This window comes from Festucalex cinctus, chromosome 10 (genome assembly GCF_051991245.1).
Source record: "Festucalex cinctus isolate MCC-2025b chromosome 10, RoL_Fcin_1.0, whole genome shotgun sequence".
Lineage (NCBI taxonomy): Eukaryota > Metazoa > Chordata > Actinopteri > Syngnathiformes > Syngnathidae > Festucalex > Festucalex cinctus.
This window is the reverse complement of record NC_135420.1, coordinates 28,918,537-28,943,973: the sequence shown is the minus strand read 5'-3', so window position 1 is coordinate 28,943,973 and position 25,437 is coordinate 28,918,537. Positions and strand designations below refer to the sequence as shown.

At 39.1% G+C, this 25,437-nt stretch overlaps 2 protein-coding genes across 11 annotated transcripts in view; both read left to right on the top strand.

Moving 5' to 3' along the window:
• The window catches only part of mylk4b (myosin light chain kinase family, member 4b), a 34,542-nt gene extending 14,241 nt beyond the window's left edge, over window positions 1-20,301 (top strand). For 5 of the 7 annotated variants that reach the window (XM_077534898.1, XM_077534897.1, XM_077534899.1 and 2 more), the window contains 13 exons: window positions 62-293; window positions 11,949-12,030; window positions 12,145-12,454; window positions 12,515-12,723; window positions 13,596-13,701; window positions 14,577-14,670; window positions 14,755-14,864; window positions 14,937-15,078; window positions 16,212-16,282; window positions 16,369-16,497; window positions 16,596-16,827; window positions 17,817-17,866; window positions 17,957-20,301. In XM_077534898.1, the coding sequence (XP_077391024.1) occupies window positions 62-293; window positions 11,949-12,030; window positions 12,145-12,454; window positions 12,515-12,723; window positions 13,596-13,701; window positions 14,577-14,670; window positions 14,755-14,864; window positions 14,937-15,078; window positions 16,212-16,282; window positions 16,369-16,497; window positions 16,596-16,827; window positions 17,817-17,861 (1,762 nt within the window). In that variant the 3' untranslated portion in view covers window positions 17,862-17,866; window positions 17,957-20,301. Of the gene's footprint in view, window positions 1-61; window positions 294-2,471; window positions 2,784-8,941; window positions 9,463-11,948; window positions 12,031-12,144; window positions 12,455-12,514; window positions 12,724-13,595; window positions 13,702-14,576; window positions 14,671-14,754; window positions 14,865-14,936; window positions 15,079-16,211; window positions 16,283-16,368; window positions 16,498-16,595; window positions 16,828-17,816; window positions 17,867-17,956 lie in introns of those variants that run through there. The other 2 variants (XM_077534901.1, XM_077534895.1) reach the window with 2 other exon arrangements.
• An 812-nt stretch (window positions 20,302-21,113) lies between these two features.
• Window positions 21,114-25,437, top strand: part of gmds (GDP-mannose 4,6-dehydratase) — a 68,607-nt gene continuing 64,283 nt past the window's right edge. For all 4 annotated transcript variants that reach the window (XM_077533402.1, XM_077533400.1, XM_077533403.1 and 1 more), the window contains exon 1: window positions 21,114-21,341. In XM_077533402.1, coding sequence (XP_077389528.1) covers window positions 21,243-21,341 — 99 coding nt within the window. In that variant the 5' untranslated portion in view covers window positions 21,114-21,242. The remainder of the gene's footprint in view (window positions 21,342-25,437) is intronic.

Here is a 25,437-nt window from a genome sequence, read left to right as displayed (position 1 = left end):
TCAGCGCCAATATATTGTCCGATAATTGCGCCGCTGAAATTCTTTTTTGCAATGATTGCAGGTCAGACAAGAAGATTCCTTGCAACGAGTCGGTCACGAAGAACGGGAAGACGCTAACGTCGGCCGTGCCGCCGCCGATCCCCATGTCCCCCATCGTGGAGAAGATGGAAGGGCTGAAGGCGATCCGCAACCGCAGCAACAGCCTCCGGTTTGGCCGGCTGGCCTTCTACCGGCACCTGGAGAAGGTGGGGACCATGCGCTGCTTCTGGGAACTGAAGCACATGGAACTGGAGGTAGGCGGTCGCCGGGTAACGTGACTTGCTTGCTTGCATGCTTGGTTTTGAATCCTTGTTAGATACTCGGAAGGCATGTGTCATTGAACAAGAGGGGTGCAGAAGCAGTGGAAGTCAAAGGCCTGAGAACTGGTCTGCTTTCTAATTATGCAACCTGACCCCTGTTGCAGGAGTGCAAAAAGCCCACTTGAGGGAGCTGTTGGACTTTTGTAGGGTTTTACTGCCCCACTGAAACACAAGCGCTCACATATACAAGCACATAACGAACGGATCCAAACACAGTGGCAGTTGATTAAGAGTCAGATGGAAATTAATGGCCAATTTCCTGAACCACTTACTCCTCACAAGGGTCGCAGTAGGCGGGGGGGACACCCTGAACTGGTCACCAGCCAATCGCAGGGCACACAGAGACGAACAACCATCCACGCTTACAAGCACACCTTGGGACAATTCGGAGCACCCAATTAACCTGCCATGGATGTCTTTGGAATGTGGGAGGAGACCGGAGTACCCGGAGAAGACCCACGCGGGCACGGGGAGAACATGCAAACTCCACCCAGGAAGGCTGGAACCTGGCTCCAACCTGAGTCCTCAGAACTGGGAGGCGGACGTGCTAACTAGTCATCCACTATGGCGCTCTGTCCACATATTGTTTGCTAAAAAAATAAACAAGACAAAAAAAATAAAGTTTCTTAACAACATCGTATTAGTTTTAGAAATTTCAGGTACAGGACTCTGTTCAGAAACGTCTCGCTGTTTTTGATCCTAGAACCACGTAGCCCAGTTACTGCAGCTAGTTAGCTTGCTAGCCAATTTTTTTTCAGCAAAAACTGCAACAGACAAATGAATGGAAAATTGACTTTTATTTCCATCACTTACTCCAACAATCACATACTGTACAGTACATCTTTAGTGGAATAAGGCTTATTTTTGTTCCTGTTTTCAACTCAGTGAGAACTCGTACTGTGTGTTCTGAACAAATTGTAGCCACAGATAATAGTTACACGCCTTCTCTCCTGTTCAGCTAACAATTCCTTAAACTATAAACCGTCATGTTTAGCGACTGCACACATTCACGAGGGGTTGAACCGATTAGCTGACCAGTGAAGTCATTCGATTAATCGCCTTCATCACATTACAGTCGACTATGAAAAGTCATTCAATCATGCACGCCCTCACAGATAAAAGGGTTTGTTCCGAGGCTTGAATGTGCGACACATTGTCGCGCTGTCTACAATATTTTGGTCTCTCTCGATACATTCAATGCACTTAAATCTGTATTATTTTAAACACGTTTTTTAATACTTTGTCCACCACTCCCAAAAACGTATTTACATGTTTTTTGTTAAATGCAAGAGCATACAGAAGACTTTGATGCAGCTTCTGACATGAAGAGGTGGCTTAAAGCAATGGTACTTATGACAAAAAACGGCCAGCAGGTGACAGCAGAGTATAAAAGATCAGCCAGAACCATGTTGCAACAAGCTTTTTGCTTATTGATGAAACTTAGCTGTATTCTAATGCTAATTGCTGCAATACAGAAATGGATAGAAATATACTTTTTTTTTTCCTGAAGAAAGAAGAGACTCTAATCTTTCTTTTGATATTTTCTATGTTTTATAACAATATAACACAATATTCTGTGGGCCTTTCAAAATCAGTCAAAATCCAGTAAAACATCTGGGAGCAAAGGCTGTTGCTTCAGTTATAATGGCGGCGAGTGAATGAGTAAAAAACCTAAGAGCCATAAATGCTATGAAAACGTGTCTGGTTTATATATAAATAGGCTATTTCAATATCGCGGATTTCACGTAGTCTGGAACAGACTAGCTCCTGCGAAGGAGGGAAGTTTACTCTATATGTTAAATTTGCCATTACTTGAGGAAATGAAGCTCAGAAGTACTTGTTGTTGTGAAATATATTTCAGAGCATGCATGCGAGTACAAAGTGCTGTGTCTGAAGTTAAAGGATAGCAGGCATCTGATTCGCACTGACACCGCGAACCGAACACCACCTGTCCCATTCCCGTCTCACAGACAGCACGTTCTCCTTTTAGGTTCACGAGTGGGAGGTAGTGAGGACGCCGGCTAGCGGCTGAATGGGTAGTTAGGTAGGCGGGTAGGTGGGTGGCTTGTCTTTCAGCAAACCCTTGTTCTTTGTCAACGCCGTTGTGAGAAAGACACTTGGGGATTAATGTACGTCTACGCCGAGCTCATCTGGCTGCTCCCGGAGGCCGGCGTTCGAGCCCCATGCCAGTGATTTAGCGTCCGCCGCCCGAGGCGCAGGCCAGACAGTCGAGAGTTTCGAGGTCTATGTAGGACGACGGGGGCCAGGAAGAGGATGCATTCCATCATGGAGACCTTCCGAAGGGATAAAGATCTCTGGCTATTAGGCAGTGTGTGCCTGGTGGCCACTTTCCTGTGGTGGCGGCGGCTGTGGAAATTGTTTTCCGTCAAAAAGAAGGGGAGGAGCCTGCCACCACACTTACAGGTAAAAGAAACGGAGCAGTTGCCATCATATTATCTGTATTAACAGACAAAAACCTCCCCGACATGAGATAAGGGTTTGTTGCATGAACTCATTCACTCCCAGATATTTTGACTGATTTTGCAAGGCCCACAGAATATTGTGTTCTATTGCTATAAAAACATGGAACCTACAAAAGGAAAGCTTAGAGTCTCTTCTTTCATCAGGAAAAAAAAAGTAGATTTCTATCTCTTCGTTTTTCAGCAATTAGCATTCGAATATAGCTAAATTTCATCATTATTCACACATCGCTTTAAAACTGTGGGATACGCAGCTTTGTTGCAACATTGCCCTGGTTGATCTCTTCAACTCTGCTGCCACCTGCTGGCCGTTTTTGATATAAGTACCATTGCCATTAGCATTCTCTTCAGTTCAGAGGCTGATTCAAAGCCTTTTGTATGCCCTAGCATAAAACGCATTTAAAAAACGTATAAATACGTCTTTGGGAGCATGGTAATATTTAAAAGAGAACGTATTTATACGTCTTTGGGAGCAAATGCGTTAAACATGATGTGTTGTTGCACCAACCTGGCCAAGGACTTTGAGTAGGTCTTCGAGTTAGACTGGCTGCAGGCCTGCAACAACCAGCTCTGAGGTGATAAAATGTATCACGTGATCTCCTGCCAGCATGCCACCTTCAGCTCACCAAGTAATAAAAAAAAACGTACAAAAATACAACCTAGCAAGTCGACACGCCATCCAACCTAACCTTAACCATTTACAAACATTTAAACTTTCAAATTTTACACGTCAATTTACATGCTGATGCTACAAGTTTGCAGCTTGTTTGATAAAACTACGCACTCTTTACACCAGCGACAATTTCAATGTTTTGTGTGCACTCTAGACTTGTCAGTGGAAAAGATACCGTCACATGTTTGTCACTAGCCGTGACATCTAAATTCTGTCACCTTGCACTACTCAACCGGCACCGCTCAGACGAATCTGTGCCCTTTTTGCAACGCAAACACGTCCAGTAGAAACCACTCGACTATATTCACATAATTACAAATGAATATGCGTATAAATGAATAGAATAGAAACAATATATTCACAAATAGTGCCGATACAAGTATCTTAGAAACATATGGCAGAGAGGACACTATTAGTATTCATGAAATTGAATTGCCCCACTGATCAATTAGTCATTTTTGTGAAATTTTGTAGTGTTTAAGTTATCTGGATTTCCTGCACGTCACTGATGTGCTTAAACTGTGCATATATGTGGAACAGGAAGTAATAATAATCAGTGGTAAGGAAGACATTAGCAAGGCACTCAAGAAGATGAAAAATGGAAAAGCACCTGGCCCTGATGGCATACCTGCGGAGTTATGGAAGTGTTTGGGATAAGTGGCTGCAGAGTATTTTATTTTTTTTAAATTTATTTATTTATTTGATTGGGTTGTTCAGTAGAATTCTATAGTGTGAGACGGTGCCTCAGGAATGGCGGGAAAGTGTGCTGTGCCTGTTTTCACGAACACTCAAGCAAAGTTGCGGAACTTTGGAGGAATCAAGTTGGTGAGGAAAGAGTAGGGGAAGCTAGACTCAAAACAAAAGTGAGTAACATTTTAGAGTACTACAGATGTATTATTCGTCTTGAGGGTGTTAAAAGAAAAGTATACTGAAGTTCAGAAGTATAGCTGCACTGTCTCCGTCGATCTCGAGAAAGTCTATATGACAGGCCCGCGAGAGAGGATTCTGCAGGAGGAAATCTGGAATTGCAGACAAGCGCAGTATGTTTGAATCGTACAGGGCGTGGATGAGGGCAGCAGAACAGCCGTGAGGTGTGATGGAGGAGTTGAAGGTGAAGGTTGGGCGACACCAAGGATCAACTCTAAGCCCCTTCCGCTTTGCAATAGTGATGGGATAGGCTGACAGATGAGGTTAGACTCGAATCCGCATATGAAATACGCTGCCGCGGGGCATCCATCCATTCGTTTTCTACTACTAATCTTGATTTGGCTTGCGTGTTAGCCGAAGTGGATCCCAGGTGGCTTTGTAGGGGTGTTAAAAAAACATCGATTCGGCGATATATCGCGATACTACATCGCGCGATTCTCGAATCGATTCAATAATCGGCAGAATCGATTTTTTTTTTATTTTATTTTATTTTTTTATTTTTTTTTAGGATTCACACCTTGAGCATGGAAGAATGTTATATGAACGGCACATTAAGCCTTAATATTTTTATTTTAATGCTGTTCAAATGTGAAACAGATTGCAAACTGTTTGTGTACAGTGGCTCACGGTTATAAGCCTCAAGTTTTAGATAAATATATTCATACAAATCTTACAGTGTACATGTACAAATTTACTGATAGTATTTTCTAAATTTGAATGGAAAAAAATCGCAACAATCGACTTATAAATTCGTATCGGGATTAATCGGTATCGAATCGTGACCATTCGTATCGGGATTAATCGGTATCGAATCGAATCGTGACCTGTGAATCGTGATACGAATCGAATCGTCAGGTACTAGGCAATTCACACCCCTATGGCTTTGGGTGTCTGTACTAGTACTGGAAGCAGAAGCTAAGAAAAACAATAGTTTGTAAATGTGGTGCCTGTGATCATGTTTAGGCCAGCATAGAAGGCCTTGCTGGTCCTTACAGAACCGATTACCCAGAAAAAAACCACAGACACAAGGGAAACATGCATAAAGGCCATGCCTTTAGTTTATAAAAAGTATAAACACATAAAATCTCAGATGCTGTTTTCCGCTGTAGGCTGACCTTTGCCTGTTTATGAATATTGCTGAGCCTTGTCACTCATACATGCTGTCGTACCTCATAATGAACACATTACATACATTACTGGAGACAAATTCCTTCATTGATTTTTTACATACCTGACAACTAAAGTTGATTCTGATTACGGGAATAATAGCAAAATGAAATCTTGCACCCCTTTTGTTTAATACCCGCTCCTAACTTTATACGCCACTTTGTTTTTGTGAGCACGCTGTGCCATTGACGTCACCGTGCATCTAATTATGTTAATCTAGTGAGCCGTGACCGTTATGTGAACACCCCAAACCTATTTATGTGTTTGCGTGTGTGCGTGTGTTTGGCATTCTCCTCTGGTATCAGACGTCCAAATGGTCCTCAGTAGCATGTCAGGCATTTCAAAAGTATTTACTGTCATCTGGTGGTAGAAGAACAGTACTGCATACACCCTTGAATTGATAATATTATAAAGTTAACAGAGGTAGAGGTAGAAGATAAACATTAACCAGCTAGCTAGCTAGCTAGCTAGCTAGATGTCTAGCTACCTAGCATCTATATAGCTAGCTACCGATCTATTGAGCTACTATGCTTACAGTTTTCTTTATTAACGTCTCCAATTAGCCTTGTGTTCAGAGATTTAAGTGAAATATGTTTGTGGTATTGCTAGTTAGAGCAATTAATGAAAATAGATATTCACATTTAATTGTTTGTGCTGACGCTAACAATATAAGATGTACGATATTGGATCCTCAGTTGGAATTCTTTGCTAAGCATGCACACGCATGCGTGTGAACGTTTGTAAGCGGTAGGATCGACACTCATTCGGTGGTGTCGCAAGGTCATCGTTTATCCCGAATCCTCTTTCAAACAGTCCCAGTTGTCATCCAAGTTGCGTAACAGCGACAGCTAGCAACAAATGCTATAAGTTGGGGAACTTGTGTCTATTTTAAAGTCAGAACGCATACTTGAGGACCTTATGCAATTTATTCACAGGCACTTGACTGGTTTACACCCACTAACTCGCTCGCGCTCTCATTCTACACGTACTGATGTCACACCTCGGGTCCATTAAAGGATCTTTTCAGTGTCCGCCCGCTACCTCGGTGGAAAAAAAGTCTCACGGTTATCAAGGCCCACTGAATTGTGGCGATACGGACTGTCATCAGTCGGTGGTGACACATAACTTGATACTGATAGGAAAAAAAAGCAGTGCAGCTAGAGAGATAATCATGTGTGACTTTCTTTCCATTCGCGTGTACCTGGCACACCTCCCATCATGGAGCAGAAAAATAACAAACGTTAAGATTATGTTTTACTTTCAAAGTATATCATTGCTGATAACCATACATACTGTGATGACCATAATTCAATTTACATTTGCCTGTGTTCTAAATGTTAAAGCAGCTTACATGCGAGTATCCGATTTTACTGGTCCCAATTGAGATCTGAAACCCGATGTGGTTGTATTGTATTATTTTGGTCTCAGACGATGACAATGGCTGTGAGTCATGATGATGGTATGGCGAATCCCTTTTGACCAGGAACTCCATTTTGGGTTGGGTGCTGGACACCCTGCAGGGTTTGAGAGCACCAAAGAAAGACCAGATTCGAAACGCAGTCCTCTCGACTTTAGACCGGAAATTGCCTAAAACTGCCTCATATTTAGCGTAATTTTAATCTTCAACACGGAAACAGACTGACAAAAACTATTGCAAGTCACAGTTACATCTTTTGCTATAAACCAGCTTAGCTATTTTAAGGTTCAATTCCATATTGCCAGAAATCGAAAAAGAGTCAACATTAGTCTCGATTAAATGTTGTTCAATGCTTTCCTGTATATGAGTAGTAGTGAATTTCTTTTGTCTGCTGCTGAGTTAAGAATCATGTAAAGTATTTCTGCAGGATGTGTCTGCGCATGCAGTGTCCTCATAGTCGTCATCCGGGCTAGTAAGACATGACCTGCGACATGCGTGTTAAACCTGACAGCTGACCACTTGTCAGTACAGGGAACGGAAAAGGCTCCAGGTCAATTTTTTCCAGCGCGGGCAGATGGTGACACCAGCGATTTGTCACCTTGTATGAGATTGAGTGTACTGAGACATGGAAGAGTTGAAGTCACCGTGTCCTAAGCAAGGGACGTATCAATCAGCTTTTGTTGTATGTCTGTGTGAGGTCATTCCTTTTGTATTTTGCTACAATAAATGGCGTATAAGTTCCCTCCCCTCTCTCAGGTTTCAATGATATCACTTGTTTTCTTCTTTTGTTTACTTTGCATAGACATAGGAGCAAGCTAGCTTGCTAGCTATGTAATCTATAGCTAGCTAGACTCGAGTAGCTAGCTAGCTATGTAATCTATAGCTAGCTAGACTCGAGTAGCTAGCTAGCTATGTAATCTATAGCTAGCTAGCTAGCTGCTAGCTACTCGAGTTTTCTCTCCATCTAATGCTACATTTGAGGATGGTCGGAAGTTAAGATAGTTGGTTTTCGCCACTACAGACCTGAAAGCGTTCGAGGCGAAAGTAAACAACCAAAATGGCGGATAGTGGTCTTCAAAACTCATGTTGACCTCCAGAAAACGTACCTTTTCGCAGTTTTGCTTAAAGTATTGCTTTTGATCTTATTTCATAAGCATTCCATACAATTAAATCGTATAATTTCATGCAGGGAGATAGCGGTAAACTGTCACGTACTTCCGACCATCCTCGAATGCAGCATAAGTCTACCCAAGTTTTTGTATCAACATTGCATCAAAAGTGATTCAGAAAGCTTGTTGACACAAAATTGGTGTCAATAATTGGACACATCTTTTGTTTAGAATTTCTATTATGGAAGGAAGCGTTTGGTCTAGAAATATGTGCGTCTCTGACAATGGTCTGAGAGGTTTTGTGATCTGGTCATCTTTGACCTTTGAATGTAGCGCAAACCTTGTAAATCTCACCGACGTTGTAGTTGTTCGCACTGCGTTGTTGTTTTTGACTGCTTTTATTGGTTTGTTTTGCTTGGTCCAGAGCGGTGTGTCAGTCCCAGATTCCCGAGATTCTAACACCTTCACCAAAGAGCTTTGAGGCATCTCAAATGTCAGATAGCGGATCCTCTCCAGCAGCTCCCCATAAGCCCCCCCATCATTCCACTTGAACCTTGCACTGTTATCACTGGCCACCCGCTCCCTGACGTCCACGGGTCGGGTAGGGGGGGGGCTGTACTTTGGGTTGGAGGCCAGCCATTTTGCGCTTCTTAAAACTCAACTCACAACTGGCGTGTTGTGGGACAGCTCAATCGACATCTCCCACTTCCTCTAAGAATCGTTTATTTTTCATTTTTTGCCTGAATGACCGACAGGACGTTATTGATGAGCGGTTTTGTTTTCTTTCTGAGAAGAGGTCAAACGCAAATCCGTCATGAACTCCACCTTGGTCAACTCTTTAGCCAAAATGTACGATCCCAAGCCTCTTCACGCTCAGAAGTCTGCCGGACGAAAGCTGTCGCTCAACGGACTGGACAAGTCTCAAGCCGCGTCGTCTTGCCACGACGCTTCCCTGCGCTGCGTCGAGAGCCGCGTGGACTCCTTGACCTCTCAGATGGAGCGGTTGCTCAACATGCAGCTCGCCGTCCTGACCCGACTGGACGGTTTGTCGCTGGATGTGAGAAGGATGGACGCGAGGATGAGCGAGGAGGGCGCCGGCGCCGGCGACGCCGGAGTTAGCAGCGGCTCGCGATTCGTGTTTGGGGAGTTGTTGGGGGCGGTGGAGCGGGCGTGCGAGCAAATGGAGAGTCAGGACCGCAGGTTGGAAGCGGTGGAGAAAGTGTTGGGGGGCACCCAGCAGGTGATCAGCGTCATTGGGGAGGTGGTGAAGAGCTCCCGGCTGATGAGGTTGCTCTTTAAAAAAAAGAGCGCCGGACAAAACAAACGCAAGGTGAGCGCTAGCATCTTTTGATCGAAAATGCATGATCGTGGTGCTGGTAATGGGTCATTCCAGAATTACATCATGTTTTAAATATTGGTCTGAGTGTGTCATGTGATCACAAAGACATATTTTCAAAGATTTTATTTAATGCAGCAAAAACAGCTAGGATTTTTTTTTTTTTTTGAGCAAATACATTTTGCAACCCTATTATTGTTAGACTGATATTAAAATTAAATTAATATTCAAATAATTCCTCCCCTCTCTTTTGAGTTCATTGTTTATTTAGCAATGTTTTCCAATTCATGAATATCTATAACAGTCTTGCACCAAACATGGCCAAATATATGACAAATAAAATATCAAATAAAAAGTATGTTTTAACTTTTTTATTTTTATTTATTTTGTATTTTTTTATTTTTTTTATACTACTTAGATGTTGAAGTAAAATATTTGGAATGTGTTCTGAACAAGGTTATTATTGTTTTGGAATTTTTCATTTTAGTTCGTTTTGTTTTTGTTTTTTAAATTTACTTTGTTTTAATTATTTTTCAGGGTGTTTCTGCTAGTTTTTATTAGTTTTAGCTATTTAATAAATGCTTCGTTTTAGTTTAGTTTCAGTATTAGTTTATTTTTTATTTTTTAAATGTGTATTACTTGTGCGCAATATTTAAAAAACAAAAAAACAAAACACCATGGGAGCGATGTCATCTTTTGGTGCTTTTCTATTGGCTGCTGCGAGATGACGTCACTTCTGTGTGAGACACTTTCAAACGTCCTTTTTCCGGTTAATATCGAAATAAATCGACTTAAAATCACATTTAAAATCATCCCCAAAGGCTCATGCATTCAATTCATGACCAAAGACAAAAAGGAAGGACAGTTTTTTTTGTTGCTATAATTCGGTAGTTTTAGTTAGTTTCGTAGACGTAAAATGTATTTTCGTTTTTATTTTATTTCGTTCACAAAATAGTTTTTGGAATTTTAGTTTTTCGTTAGCTTTAGTGAACTAATTTAACCTTGGTTGTGCGCAACACGTCTCCTTGTAAGTCTATATTTAGTCGTGTCGTTCCCTGATTTGTCCCTTTCAGATAGTTTGTTATGTTAAGTGGCTTCCCCACTTGACTTGAACGCAGACGGCTTATCTGGGCCTAAATATGTCTTTATCAGCGCCGGCTTGGATTGAAGCGACGACGGGACAAATGCCTGCTGCTCTTAATAGCGCGACACGGTCGCAGTAGCGGCTTTAAAAGCCACATCGACGTTATACAACATCTGCAAATGATGTTCAATAACACGATTAGCTTGCTTGTTGACCCCGTTTTGGAGCAATTAGCATAAGTTTCATCAATATTCACATTCCTGGTGAAAAGAGTCAAAAAGAGCTTGTTGCAACATGGTCCTGGCTGATCTCTTATACTTTGCTGACACCTGCTGGTCATTTTTTTTGTAATAACTACAATAGCTTTACACCAAGTCTTCATGTCAGATGCTGTACAAAAGCCTGCTCTATGCTCTTGCATGTAAAAAAAAACAAACCATAAATCTGTTTTTGGGAGTGAAGGACAAAGTATTAGAAAATCGTATTTACACGTTCTTGGGTTTGAATGAGTCGGTTCTTGTTGAACATGTCTTTAATTGATCATGCATGCAGCTGAACTAATAGCAGCTAATATTTTTGGAATTCTGCGTTTTGGCTTAATAAAAAATGATTAACCTGAGGTAATTATTTTTTTACAATTACAATGAAAGATTGTTTCATGATTTTTTCTGATGGAGAATCAAGATGCAATTTACGTGCAAGTTTCATATTATTTGCAAGGTGATCGCATCTTTTTGTTCAACTGTATTTACATTCATGACGGAATGTGTTTCTTCAATATTTGGTACATTCCAGCACATTATTGACTTTTGGTGACATTCCTTTTGTATTTTGTCACAATAAATGGCATATAAGTTCCCTCCCCTCTCTCAGGTTTCAATGATATCACTTGTTTTCTTCTTTTGTTTACTTTAAATAGACATAGAAGCTAGCTAGCTAGCTAGCTATAGATTACATAGCTAGCTAGACTCGAGTAGCTAGCTAGCTATGTAATCTAAATTACATTTTTGTTCTTCGCCAAAGAGATTGTGCAATTATTCAGTTTGTGGACTTCTTCTGAGCCTTTTCGGTTTGTTGAACTCATACAATAGTTCTCCTTTTTTTTTTTTTTTTTTTTCATTCAAAAGTGTACGAAGCCAAACTTGGCTGTTTGTAAACTCTTTAACTGCTCCATTTGCCTTGATGTAGCAATGAAAATGGCTGCCGATTTAACACTATTGTGATTTTTTTTTTTTTAGCCAATCAATATCAAATCAATTAAAACTATTCAAAATATTATATAAAATAAAAAATTGATATTGATCAACAGACATATTTGAAGGCATCCATTGAGGACGTTGACACGTTTCACGTCCAAGTCACTCGTGCTGAATTGTTGTCTTTTGCCTTCCGAAAGGGAAAGGACGACAAGGACAAAGGCAAACTCAACCTGAAAAGCCCCAAAGCCCAGAAGAAGAGGAGGTCCCTGGAAACTTCAGGTAAGCCTCTCGAATCACTTGAAAGAGAATACGTCGCACATTCCGTATTTCAAAAGAAGAATCCTGAAAATTACATGAACGTGTACTCAAATGTTTTGTTTTCTCCGACCAAAGACTCGCTGACGGGATCGGCGCTGCCAGAGCAGGTCGCGAAACTCAACCAAAAGAATATCGACCACTCTCATGGAAACAACAACGCCGAAGATCGAGAAAACGGGAGAGGTCTCGAGTCGCCCTCGTTGATTCTGAATGACTCCGATAAGGAGAGCGAGGATGTCTTTGAAGACTCGGACGCTGACGAAGAGGCGGAATTAGAAATCAATTCTTCAGATTTCGATCCGGAGAAGACCGCAGAGGAGGAAGACGAAGGCAAGCGGAGGAATCAATCCGAACCTGACGAAACTTCGATCATCAAACAAGAAAGGTATTTATAGATATCGTCATTTCGACAAATCGTCCACAACTAACCAGGTTGAGTTTGTAGCCCTGATGAGGTCGGCGACGTGGCCGCCTGCAGCAAACGTCGCGTCACGGAAGAAGCGGTGAAGGACGATCTGAAAAAGAGTCGAGTGGAAGGCGCCAAAGAGCAAAATGCCGACGGAGAGAAGCCAGGAAAAAACGACTCGGATGCCGTCGACGCGGAGGGCGGCGAAGGAAACGACGACCAGTCTGACGTGAAGGAATTCTTCATAGGTGAGCCTTGACGTCTTCACGCCTTCAACAATAATCGTTTAGCCACACTGGTTCGATTCCCGGCCAGTGCACCAATTAGATGATTAATTTGACATCTATTTAAACACGACACAAAAAGGAGAGAAGACACTCAGTTCAAGGCTTGCGAGGAGAGAGGAGAGGAACTGACTAATACAATTCACTACTGCACTCTGGGGGGGAAAAAAAAATAAAAAATCCCCTCCTCACCCTCTCTTTTTATTTGGTTTCCACGCCCCGAGTTCCGTCGGTGGTCCAACCCGAATAATGCAAATGCAAAAACTTAGTTGGAACTAGGGGTGCACCGATGACAATTTTCCCGCCGATCACCGATCCCCGATCTTTTAAAAAGTCTGACCTGCCGATCCAGATTATTGCTGATACCGATTTTTTTCAGTACAAGCAGCATTTACCTTCAGTTTTCCATTCTTGGTGGAAAAGATCGGCTTATTTTTAAGAGAGAGGCCGATCACCGATCTTCCAGAATGAAGGAAATCGGGGCCGATAAAATTGGCCGGCCTATAATCGGTGCACCCCTAGTTGGAACACCAATTAAATGTCAGGTTTACCATCTATCAAACACGACACCCAAAGGAGAGGAGAAAACAGCAGACTGGCTCTAACCATTCTGCTGCGTTAGATGTTCTGGTTCTTGTGCTTCTTGAGTCATCTTCTGATAAGATATCATATGTGATTGTGAGTGTGGAGCGGAGCAAAGAATTCTTCATTGCAGCAAATGTAGGATCACTTCAAAGTCAAAACAATCCATGACTTTGTATTTGGGTTTGTTTTGTCCATCGCGGTGTTCGCTAGCAGGATATGTCAACATTCCTTTTTTTGTATCTTCTCCTTAGACTCCAGTCCTCCACCATCAGCACCGTTTGATCATCGCATCGTGACTCCCAAACCTCATCAAATCGCCGCCTTCTACTCCATCAACCGAGACGAGGTCCTCGGAGGGTGAGCAAGACCAGCGCTAGATCCTCACTTTCAAAGCCGAGATTAGCACATTTCTCAAATTACTGACACAAATGGCACAGTATATAAATACTAATATACGCTCATGACTTTATTTTGAAATCACGTTTATAGCCCACAAGAAAGAGTGCATTTCTCTTAATAGTTCAATTCACAAACGTTTGATATTATTGAATATATTATAACATATTTCATGAGAAAAATGTCCGCGAATGTCTAACTCATTCAAACCCAAAAACGTGCAAAAACATTTTTTAATACTTTCACTCCCAAAAACGGATTTGCACGTTGTTTGTTTTTTTTTTTTTTTGCAAGAGCACACGCAATGCTTTGATGCCGCGTCTGACTTGACGAGGTGGCTTAAAGCAATGGTACTTATTTCAAAAAACGTCCAGCAGGTGGCAGCAGAGTATAAGAAATCAGCCATGGCCATGTTGCAACAAGCTATTTTTGTCAGTGTTTTGAAACTTTGCCATATTTTAATGCTAATTACTGCAAAACTGAAACAGATCGAAATATACTTTTTTTTTTTTCCCTGATGAAAGAAGAGAATCTCATCTTACTTTTTGTTGGTTCCATGTTTTTGTAGCAATAGAACACAATATTCTGTGGGTCTTGCAAAATCAGTCAAAATCCAGTAAAACAGCCTGGAGCGAAGGGGGTTGCTTCAGTCAAAATGGCAACGAGTTAATTATGATTTTTATTATTAGTAGTAGTATTTTTTGACATGGAGGTATACATTTTTACTTAAACTTCAAAACTTCCAAATCTGGCAGACCATATCTAGAAAAATGTTTTAGTCATTGCAGCGCTGACAAGGACCCCTCTTGAGTGGTGTTTATACTTTCTTCCACCAGGGGGCGTTTTGGTCAAGTCCACAAGTGCATCGAGAACTCGTCAGGCCTAACTTTGGCTGCCAAGATCATCAAGGCCAGGAGTCAGAAGGAAAAGGTATACGCAGTACACAGATATGAGGTCACCCCCCCCACTCGTAAACAATGATTGTGATTTTGGATTTGGATTTAAATATTTGAGGATGTGGTGAGGAACGAGATCCAGGTGATGAACCAGCTCAATCACTGCAACCTCATCCAGCTGTACGCGGCCTTCGAGTCTCGTTTTGACATCATCCTGGTCATGGAGTAGTAAGTCGGACGACATTTGGACGCGTCGGGTGGAATGACGATGAAAAACTGCTTGGTTTTTTTGCACCTCAGCGTGGAGGGCGGCGAGCTGTTCGACCGCATCATTGACGAGAACTGCAACCTGACCGAGTTCGACACCGTGCTGTTCATACGGCAGATTTGCGAGGGACTGCAGTACATGCACAAAATGTACATCCTCCATCTCGACCTCAAGGTCAGCGTTTCAAATCGTTTTGCTCCTTTTTTTATAGCGTCTCGTTTGGGGAAAATTTGATTTTGCCGTGATGGGCCTTGATTAGTGCGAAAAATACAAAAAACAAGATTTAACAGATTATCATTTCGTACAATTCAGAATAGATTTTTAAATGTCCTAAAATCGATTTTATTGAAATTATTTGACACAGTCTTGCCCCCTTGTTTGTGTACTCGGAACGCTACATTTGGCCACTTGGGGTCAGTGTGGTTCCGTGCGTTCAGATACACAGTTAGGTTTTAGCCACATTAGAGAGTAGGGATGTAACGAGATCCAAACATCACGATCCGATATTATCGCGATATGGAGGCCACGATACGATATCTTATCACGATATTGTGGGGAGGATGGCGATATAAAAAAAAATCACAATATTGTTTAAAAAAAAGATCTCATACTAAAAACAAAAAAAAACAACAAAAATTGTGCTTTTGTACAATACAGCAATGAAAAATATTATAAATATTATATATAAAAATATATAAGTATATGTATTGAGGCAATTCCTCCACATATTGACTCGCTTCACAAGCATATTATGTTCCCTTCATCTGACCATTAGCGTGGATTTGAAACATAGAAGGGCCAAAACATGCCTTGTGAAAATTAAACTGCACTAACAAAAAAACTAGCCACCAGAGGGTGCTAGAACTGCACAAATGCAAATCAACCTGACATTTTCTTTTTTTCTTTTTCTTTTTAACAGATGTGCTGCTTTTAATATTGTGAATTGTTGACAACGATGATGCATTGTGGCAGTTTTAATATCGTGATATCACGATATCGCCGGTATCGTTACATCCCTGTTAGAGAGTAGAAGAAAAAAAGTCATGCTTCTTTGTATATTCTCCTGAAGCGTGTTTTTTTTTTTTTGTATGAATATCCATTCTTTTGAGGGATAAAAGTTTTACGAGTAGCGCGCTAATTAGTATTAGTGAGTCTGGCTGGAGTAGATCATGACAATTAGTTGCTCATCGACAAAACGAAGCAGAAATCATTGTCAATCGAATCGTTTTGTATTGCAGACCCCAAAAATCGGTTCCCACCCCTCATTTTGACCCATTACTATTTGTCTCCTTTTTCTTCATTTTCAGCCAGAGAACATTCTTTGTGTTAGCAGAGCCACAAACAAGATAAAAATCATTGATTTTGGTCTCGCCCGGAGGTAAAAAATAAAAATCTCTTTTTTGAATGATCTGTCATCTTTTTGTTTTGTCAAATGTTTTTTTTACAACGTGCGACTCGCAACAGGTATAAACCTCGAGAGAAGCTGAAGGTCAACTTTGGCACGCCAGAATTTTTGGCCCCCGAAGTCATCAATTACGAGTTTGTTTCCTTCCCGACTGACATGTGGAGCCTCGGGGTGATCACGTACATGCTGTGAGTTTACAAGCACCGCCCACTTTTTTGGGTTCTTTTTTTTTTGGTCTTTCAAACTCGCCGTCCGGCTTTCTCTTCCCGTCCTCGTTTCCGTTCAGACTCAGCGGCCTGTCGCCGTTCCTCGGCGACGATGACAACGAGACTCTCAACAACATTCTGGCCTGTCAGTGGAACTTCGAGGAAGACGAATTCACGGGCGTTTCCAAAGAGGCCAAAGACTTCATCACGCGTCTGCTGGTCAAGAGCAAAAACTGGAGGATGAGCGCCACCGAGTCGCTCAGACACGCTTGGCTGGCAGACCAAAATCTGCACTACAAGTTGCATGCCAAGGTAAGAAGTCAATAACCGTCGATAGTCGGGATGTCACGATAACCGCAATATATGGAAAACATACGTGATAAATGGAAATAACATATACTGTGCTGTATATTCTAATAAGTAAATAAAACACATATGATGAATGAAAAAGCATTTATAATAAAGTAAAAAGCATACCAAAATGGAAAAAAAACATAATAAATGAAAAAAATATATATATATATATATATATATATATATATATATATATATATATATATATACTGTGCTTTATATTGTAATAAGTAAATTAAAAAAACTTACTTTTAATGGAAAAATGACTGTAAATGAAAAAAGAACATATATGATGAATGAAAAAGCATTGATAATAAACTAAAATTCATACCAAAATGAAAAAAAATATAATAAATATACTATATATAAATATAAATATGCAATAAAATAAAATGTAAATATGCTGTAGGAAGTAAAAAACAAAACATACTTTTAATGAAAAAAAATGACTGTAAATGAAAAAATATATATAAACAATGAATGAAAAAATCATTCATAATCAACTAAAAATCATACTAAAACAAATAAACACGTATAATAGCTGAAAAAAATATATAATGTAATAAGTAAATTAAAAAAATACTTATATACCATTTACTTACTTATATACCTTTAATGGAAAAAATGAATGTAAAGAACATATAAAGAATTTATAATAAAGTAAAAATCATACCAAAATAAAACAAACAAACAAACATAGCTCATAAACAAAACAAAACAAAAAAAAATAATATATATATATATATAAATAACGGTAATTAAAAAAATAAATCAAATTAACGTGGATTTCCATTCTAGTGGTAGTTTTTGGAACGCAACGCCCGTGATAAACAAAGGGAACGAGGGTTGTTTCTAACCATGTTGTTTGCACAATGACAAATGAATGAATAAAATATGGAAATATTGAACACTGTATTCGGATCGAACGTGCGGCCCTCTCGTTGCAGAAAAACAAATGTCACTCCACGCGACCGCCCTCTCCGCAGCGCTAGACGGGGTGAGCTCATTTACGAACAGACAACAATCTCTTTCTTTCCTTTGTTTTTTTGTTTTTTTTTAGGTTACTTACCAAGATTTTCCTTTTCAGAAACACCGGCGAGGCCGCCATCTTGCCTTTTTCCGACAACGGAGGGCCCTCGTTGCCCAACACTGGACCAACGCTGCTTGTACATTGTACGGCTTGACTCAGTTATCTACTCTCTGCCAGGCAGCACCAAACGAGCTCGGAGCAGCTGATCTGTTGTGGAGTTGATTGAGGCCGGGGACGAGAAACGGGACACTCGTATCGTTGCAAGTTCAAATTCTCGGCTGTCCTTTTATAATCGCAAAGACTGACTCTGCATATGTACACCAACAAACAGATTGTTTGGCTCAAATGCTTTGCAATGATTGTGAAAAAATATTTGCTTCATATTCAAGTGAAGACGTGGAGAAATGTACACTTTAGCAACGCTAAGCTATGCGATGCTAGCATTTCCCAGAAATACATGAAATTAACACCACATAACAATCTTTAAATCCTGAATTTTCATACCTTTTCGACTATTTTCCCAAATATGATCCAATCAAGTCGTTCTGACCAATCAGAAATCGGACCTTTTCAGCGGTCGCCTAGCAACGAGGATGCCACGAGGGGGTCGTATTATTATGGGCTCTCGTTGGTACGTACGTATGGAAGCCCAAAAGTGTCAAAATTCAACTAATAAAATGCCATTTGAATATAAATATCCTTTTGATATACAACAATGTGTATATTTAATGTAATTTAATAATTGAATTTAATTTATCATTTAATTTAATAATTTAATGTAATTCAAAATTTAAAAAATAAAAATCCATTTTGAAATAAATATCCCTTTGATATATATATAACACAGTTATGGATATTTATTGAATTTTGACACTGAAATTTAAATTAAATCTCATTTAAAAAAAAGTATGATATTGTTAAAAATAATCATGATGAAATATTTAATCAAAATAAAATATTTGTTACATATTAAAGAATTTTTCATAATAATACTAACACCTTATTTTGCAATTTAATAACCATATTACATAATTGTCTGTTATTTATCAAAAGGATAATTATTTCAAAATGGTGTTTTTATTTATTCAATTTTGACACTTGGGTTTCCACAGAAAAATAAACATCATTATTTTAAATGAAAAAAGTATGACGTTATTAAAATGATTATGAAATATTTAATCAAAATAAAATATTTATTAAATATGAAAGAATAGTGTGAACACTTTTCATAATAATACTAACACCTCATTTTACAATTTAATCGCCATATTACATAATTGTCTGTTATTTATCAAAAATTTCACAATGGTGTTTTTATTTATTGAATTTTGACACTTTTGGGCTTCCATACATACATGTAACGATGGTCATTTTAAATTCCTTGTTTTGCTCATGGCAGAAGCGTTTAGTTTTGTTGATATATATTTTTTTTTTATCTTGGGATCATGGAGGTGTCGCTGCATCCTTTAAAAAAAAAAAAAGAAGAGAATTTTTCAAAAATAAGATGATGCTGATCGAATGTTTTCGATTCCATTAGGTTAACCAGAAAAAACTGTTTTTCTGGTTTCTTGCATGCATGGCACTTTTAGGTTTTTCCAACCTTTAGCAAAAAAAACTTGTTGAATGCTATACCACTGTAATTAAACTTTATATTTGTGAGAATACACGTCACTTTCTTTTTTTTTCTTTTTTTTTTAAATGTACAAGTCTTATGAAAAATTGTATTTTGTGAATAACATAGACACGTAGATGTTGAATACATTGTTGTAATTTTATATATTACATACGTTATTGCACAAAAAAAAATGGAAAATTCGCTTGCTTGCTCCCGTTCGCGATCCCCGATCGTACTCGCCACGCGTTGCTTTTCTTATTCTCGCCTTTTGCTTTGACAGTCTGGAGTAGGTAGCGCCCCCTCACCTTCCATGAAGGCATAGCACTCAATACTACCTATATGAATGTTTCATGTTTATGGCTGGTGTTGATTTTGATGTTTTGTTTATTTGACTGGTTTTAACACCAGACCGTACTTGAAGCGCATGATTGATTTCTCTCGTTTCTGCACATTTAGTTCAAGTTTGGTTAGCTGACGTCACAATCTTTGTTCAGATTGTAGTTCTCGATCTTTTGGCTCACCTTTCTTCCAGGTGTGGACATCCCAGCTCCTCGCTAACTATTTTCATGTTTTGGTTGGCTTCTTCATATTCTTTGACCATTGTGTCTTTATGTGACGGAATATTTGCAGTTCCATTTTGAACTGAAAATCTTTGTAATTTTGAATTAAGAGTTGGCTATTTCATGTTATATATATATATATATATATATATATATATATATATATATTTGTGTGTAATTAAATGAATGAATATAAAACATGTATAAATAAAGCACAAATAAAGTACGCTGAAGTGTATTGATGTGGAAATATATGGACAAATAAAATCTTGACGAGGCGTTCAAGGATGGTCGGAAGTCGGAATTTTACGGGTTCAAACCAGGAAGTGTGTCCGGGAACGTCCCCTTGAACTCGGAAATTTCACCCCGACTTCACTGATGGACTACAATGTGACGTCACTCTGACTGATAAAACACATTTAATCGAGTATAATAACTAGATAGCTTTCTTCATTCATAAATATTCGACATAACTCCACGCAACGTACGTGACAGTATTGTCCCCGCATTAAATGATATTATGAAATAAGCTAAAAACAATAAATTAATCGAAAATTGCGGGGAGATACGTTTGTTGGAGTTTCAAAATGAGTTTTGAGGACCAAAATAGAAAAATAACAATTTACCGCTATCAGCCATTTTGGTTGTTTAGTTTTACTTCGAAGGCTTTCAGGTCGGAACTGGGAAAAACCAAATCGATATTTCCGACTTCCGACCATCCTCGAATGCAGCATTATAGTATACAATGACGTCACATTGTCGGGGATGAAGAACATCGAACAAGACGGGTGAGAAATACCACTTCGAAAATGAGCAGCAATGGAAAAAAAACATTTGTAAACACTCTTGAGAGAAAAAATAGTGTCAGGAGGGACGTATTTGAAAGCTAAAATATAAATAAACAACAAAATGATAAAATGATAAACAACAAAATACCGATGTAATTTCACCTCCTTCCTACAGTTGGCGCTGTTTACTGGACGTGCCATTGTTCAAAGAGACTCGCAAGGTTCTCTTCTGCTCTCCTCCCATTGGTTGATTCACGGCCACTTCCGGTTTGGTTGCGTTTTCATTCACTTTTCACTGACGGACGCCAAGAGTTAAGTCTTAGGGTAAAACTGTGCAAACGTAACATCAGTAAAGACAAAAAAAAAACACCCAATAGAAGATGTCTCAGTGTTCCGAAGCTGAAGTCATTTGCGTCGGTGTAATGGAAGACACCATGAAGGAAAGGAAAGTGGCTCTCATCACCGGCATCACCGGACAGGTACCGTCACCTTCCCTACTCTTACCTTTACAGCCGCAAACTCAATTACAACGTTGGGGAGAGCAACTTTGGGTTTAGTCGTTAAATGACTGAAGCTACACAGGCCGTTGGTCAGCTGGGCAGCGTCATCATTTTGTTCCTGAGGAAAATCGTTGATAAATATATTTTCGAACGGTGGTTCTCAAATCCATGCAAAAAAAAAAAGTGTATGGTGATCACAGCAGTTGCTTCTCTGCTTGCCAGTGCCACCAATAATGAAAAAAAAAAAAAAAAAAAAAAAAAAAGATCTTCAGTGAAACACAAACCCACTCAAATGTTGTCAAAAAAAAAGCTCAGTTAATGCAACAATGTAATATTCTGTGTTGGCTGTCTGTAATGCCTTTTTAAATAGATATTTTAAGTTTATATATTTATTTATTTAACAATTTCTGCTTTTATTTAAAAATAAGTGGATGGTTTAATTTTTGTATTTTTTTTTAGAGCAGATCTGTGTTGATTCCAAAGACATTTTATATTTTATGTGCACAAATCTATATTTTTAATTAATAAAGTTAATTATTTATTTCTTTGTTTTCGTTAAATTATTTTATTTTTTTAAATCTCTAAATAGTTCTAGGGGTACTACGACAAATGGTGTTCCGAAGTTTAAACCAGAAAAAAAGGACAAGAACCATTGTTTTAGAATAATCAAGTAAATAAAATTCTACAGGGGTTTAATTAAAGAGATTCTTGACTCATTGAAAACATTTTCAGCTGTGAAGAGTTCATATTTTGTCCAGAATTAATTTTATAATTTTACTATTTTTCATGTACAATTAATACCTTTTAAAAAATATTTTTTTTCTACTTGCTGTCGACTGCTGACATCACCTGTGCTGAGGAGGTCGGTAACGACCAATCATGGTTCACCTGTTTTTTGGGTATGGCCAGTAAACCGAGCCATGATGACATCATCAGTCGACAGCAGGTAGAAAAATTACTTTTGAAAGGTACTAATTGTACATGAAAAATAATGAAGTTACCACCAGCAATAATTGACAAAATATTCACTTTTTACTGCTGAAAATGGCTCCATGAGTCAAGTTTCCCTTTTAAAGGTACCATATGAATGAAGTTTGATTTTGATTTAACCACTAGAGGGTGCTGCAGCTGCACAAATGGAAAACAACCTGCCCTTTGGAACTGATGTGCTGCTTTTCATATTGTAACATTTCAACGATGATCTGTGGCAATATTAATATTGCTATTTCTGTTTTTTGGAATATTTTTTTTTAAAGTTTTTTTTTGCATATATTTTTTTTCTCGTGTTTTTCTAAATTTTTTCCCCTGTTATTTGTAATATTTATTTTTATGACAGAAAAAAACAATCATAAAAGTTAAAAAAAAAAAAAACAGAAAAAAAATACTCAAAAAAACAACCAAAAAAATAATAATTAGTCAGAAAATAGGATTCCATGGACCCCCCCCAAGTGAATGCAATACGCTTCCGTATAAAACAACACCCTGAACTAAGCTATTGTAATCTTGTACGCTACAGGAACTTTGATGCATCTGAAGAAGTGAAGTTTGCCGGGCCATGCACGAGGTCACCGTGGTCATAAATTGCTCGACTAACTATCGACCGTAAATTTGAAGGCGGCATGCTGCTTTGTCGGGAACAGCGTTTGCCTCGGCCTGTCGGCGTGAAGGAACGGGCCGAGAGGGTGTGAGTTACGAGAGACCACCTGAGCGCCAAGGAACAGTGAGAGGGGCCGTTTTGTGGCCGATTGGCGGGGGGGTTACGAAGAGGGCAGCTTCATCCTCGCCCGCCGTTCGCTTGCCGCTGCCGTATGATGATCCTCCAAGGCCTTGTTGTTCCTCGTTCGCTGGCATTCCACAAAGTCCCTTGGCCGTTTTGCAACAGAAAGTGTCGTCTTACGAGTGCCAGAAATAATAAGTCATAAAAGTAAGAATCCATCGCGCGCAAGCCCAACTCGGTCCCCTCTCGTTAAACGGCTTTTTGATGGCTCCTTCAAGGCGGATTCGTCAGCAGCGTGTCTGACATTCGTTTGGCAAACTGTTGAGAAAATGAAAGGATGAATGTCATGAAGCGATGGGAAGATGAATGATGTTGGTGAACAATTAATGGCCTTTCTCTCTCAACTAAGGTTATATTAGTGAACTCAAACTCATGAAAAAAGTACAATTCAAAAAACAATTTCCTTAGCGAAATCAAATAAAAAATGAAGATGTTTTTTTTAAAAACTAGACTAAGTGCAATTTCTGGAGAAATTGCGCGGGAATGCTGAAAGCTGAAGTGAACGCTAATAGTCCCATTTAAAATGAAGGAAGAAAAAAGAAAAATTGATCTTTAACATTAAATTGTGCGATTACTGTAACGTAATGTGGAATCAGATGATACATACCCCGGAAGGCGTGAATTTGTTTTCAGCAAGTTGAAATTGGAACGGTGTAAATCGGAAATATTATGTGGAAGTTGTTTGTTGGCAAAAAAAGTGGGGAGAATAAAATGTGCCTGAAATAATATTAAAGAATACAAACTAGACCAAGTGCAATTTCTGGACAAATTGCGTGGGAATGCTGAAAGCTGAATGCTAAGATTTTGAATGCATGTAGAATTCTTATGAAATACATTGAGAGACAAATTATGAAATGATGACCTCCTGATTACTGGACAATGCACTTTACCACCTGGTACACCTGGTAATGATGTTATATGTATGAAAATGGGCTTGGAAAGTGATGCTGAGAAAAAAGTTCAATGTCTGTCTCATTGAAAATGAATGGGGAAGAGTTATTAAATGTTAAATAAATTGTGCAAATACTGTAAGTAATGTGGAATCAGACGATTTATATACCCCGGGAGGCGTGAATTTTTGAAGCTAGTTGACATTTGAATAATGTAAGTAGGAAATATTATGTTGGAGTTGTTACGTGGCAAAAAAAAGTGTGGAGAATAAAAATCACAATAACATATGTGGGAATGCTGAAAGCATCGAAGTAGATTTTGTTGACGTGTGTCAGGTGAGCTCGGAGTGTCTCGTGGTGTATTTGCGTAGTCGTCAACTCTCCATAACAGGAAAGAGTGAGGTGAGTCCAAGGTTTACGGGCTCATTCGGCTTTTCAAGGAGCTTCTTGTTTTAAAACGGGAGCTGCAGGTCTTCAGGCATTTTTTTTTTTTTTTTCCCGTATTGGTCTGGCATGGAACGCTTTTTTTGACCCTGGCACACGGCGAGGAAAACATGACACCAAGCTGGAGGAGCGCTGAATGCGAATTGAGAGCGAAGGGGCTCCCTGGGAAAAAAAATTGTTTAGGTTTTGCGGCAATTAGCATTGTAATATGGCTACGTTTCATCAATAGTCACATTCCTGGTGAAAACACTGGCAAAAAGGGCTTGTTGCAACATGGCCTTGGCTGATCTTTTATACTCTCCTGCCACCTGCTGGCCTTTTTTGTTGTTGTTGTAATAACTACCATTGCTTTTAAGCCACCTCTTCATGTCAGAAGCTGTATCAAAGCCTTCTTTCTGTATTCTCTTGTGTTTAAAAAAACAAACGAACAAAAAAGTCTAAATAATGTTTTGAGAGTGAAGGACAAAGTAATGAAAAATGGTTTTACACGTTTTTGGGTTTGAATGAGTTAAGTTAGCAAGCATTAGTTCATGGTCGGATTAACTTTTTTTTTTCCTTTTTTTTTTCCTTTTTTTTTTTCCTTTTTTTTTTTACAGAAACAAATTTCATCTCGTTTTTGTGTATGAACTAAAATGTCCATAGATTTTAGTCCAGTTTTTATTAAGTGAAGGACAGTTTTGTCTCGTCTGCATACTGATTTAGTCCCAATTATTGGTTATTAATGAAGGTTTTAGTCTAGTCTAGTCTCGTTTTAGTCCAGTGACAAATGTGCATTGACAAAATGATTATTTTTTGTTTAGTTTTCATCGCCGAAATTAAAACACTAGATTAACGACATCCAGACATCACGATACGATACTATCACGATATGGAGGTCACGATACGATAATTAGCACGATATTGTTGGGATGTTGGCGATGCAAAAAAACAAACAAACAAAAAAACAAAACTGTCACAATATTGT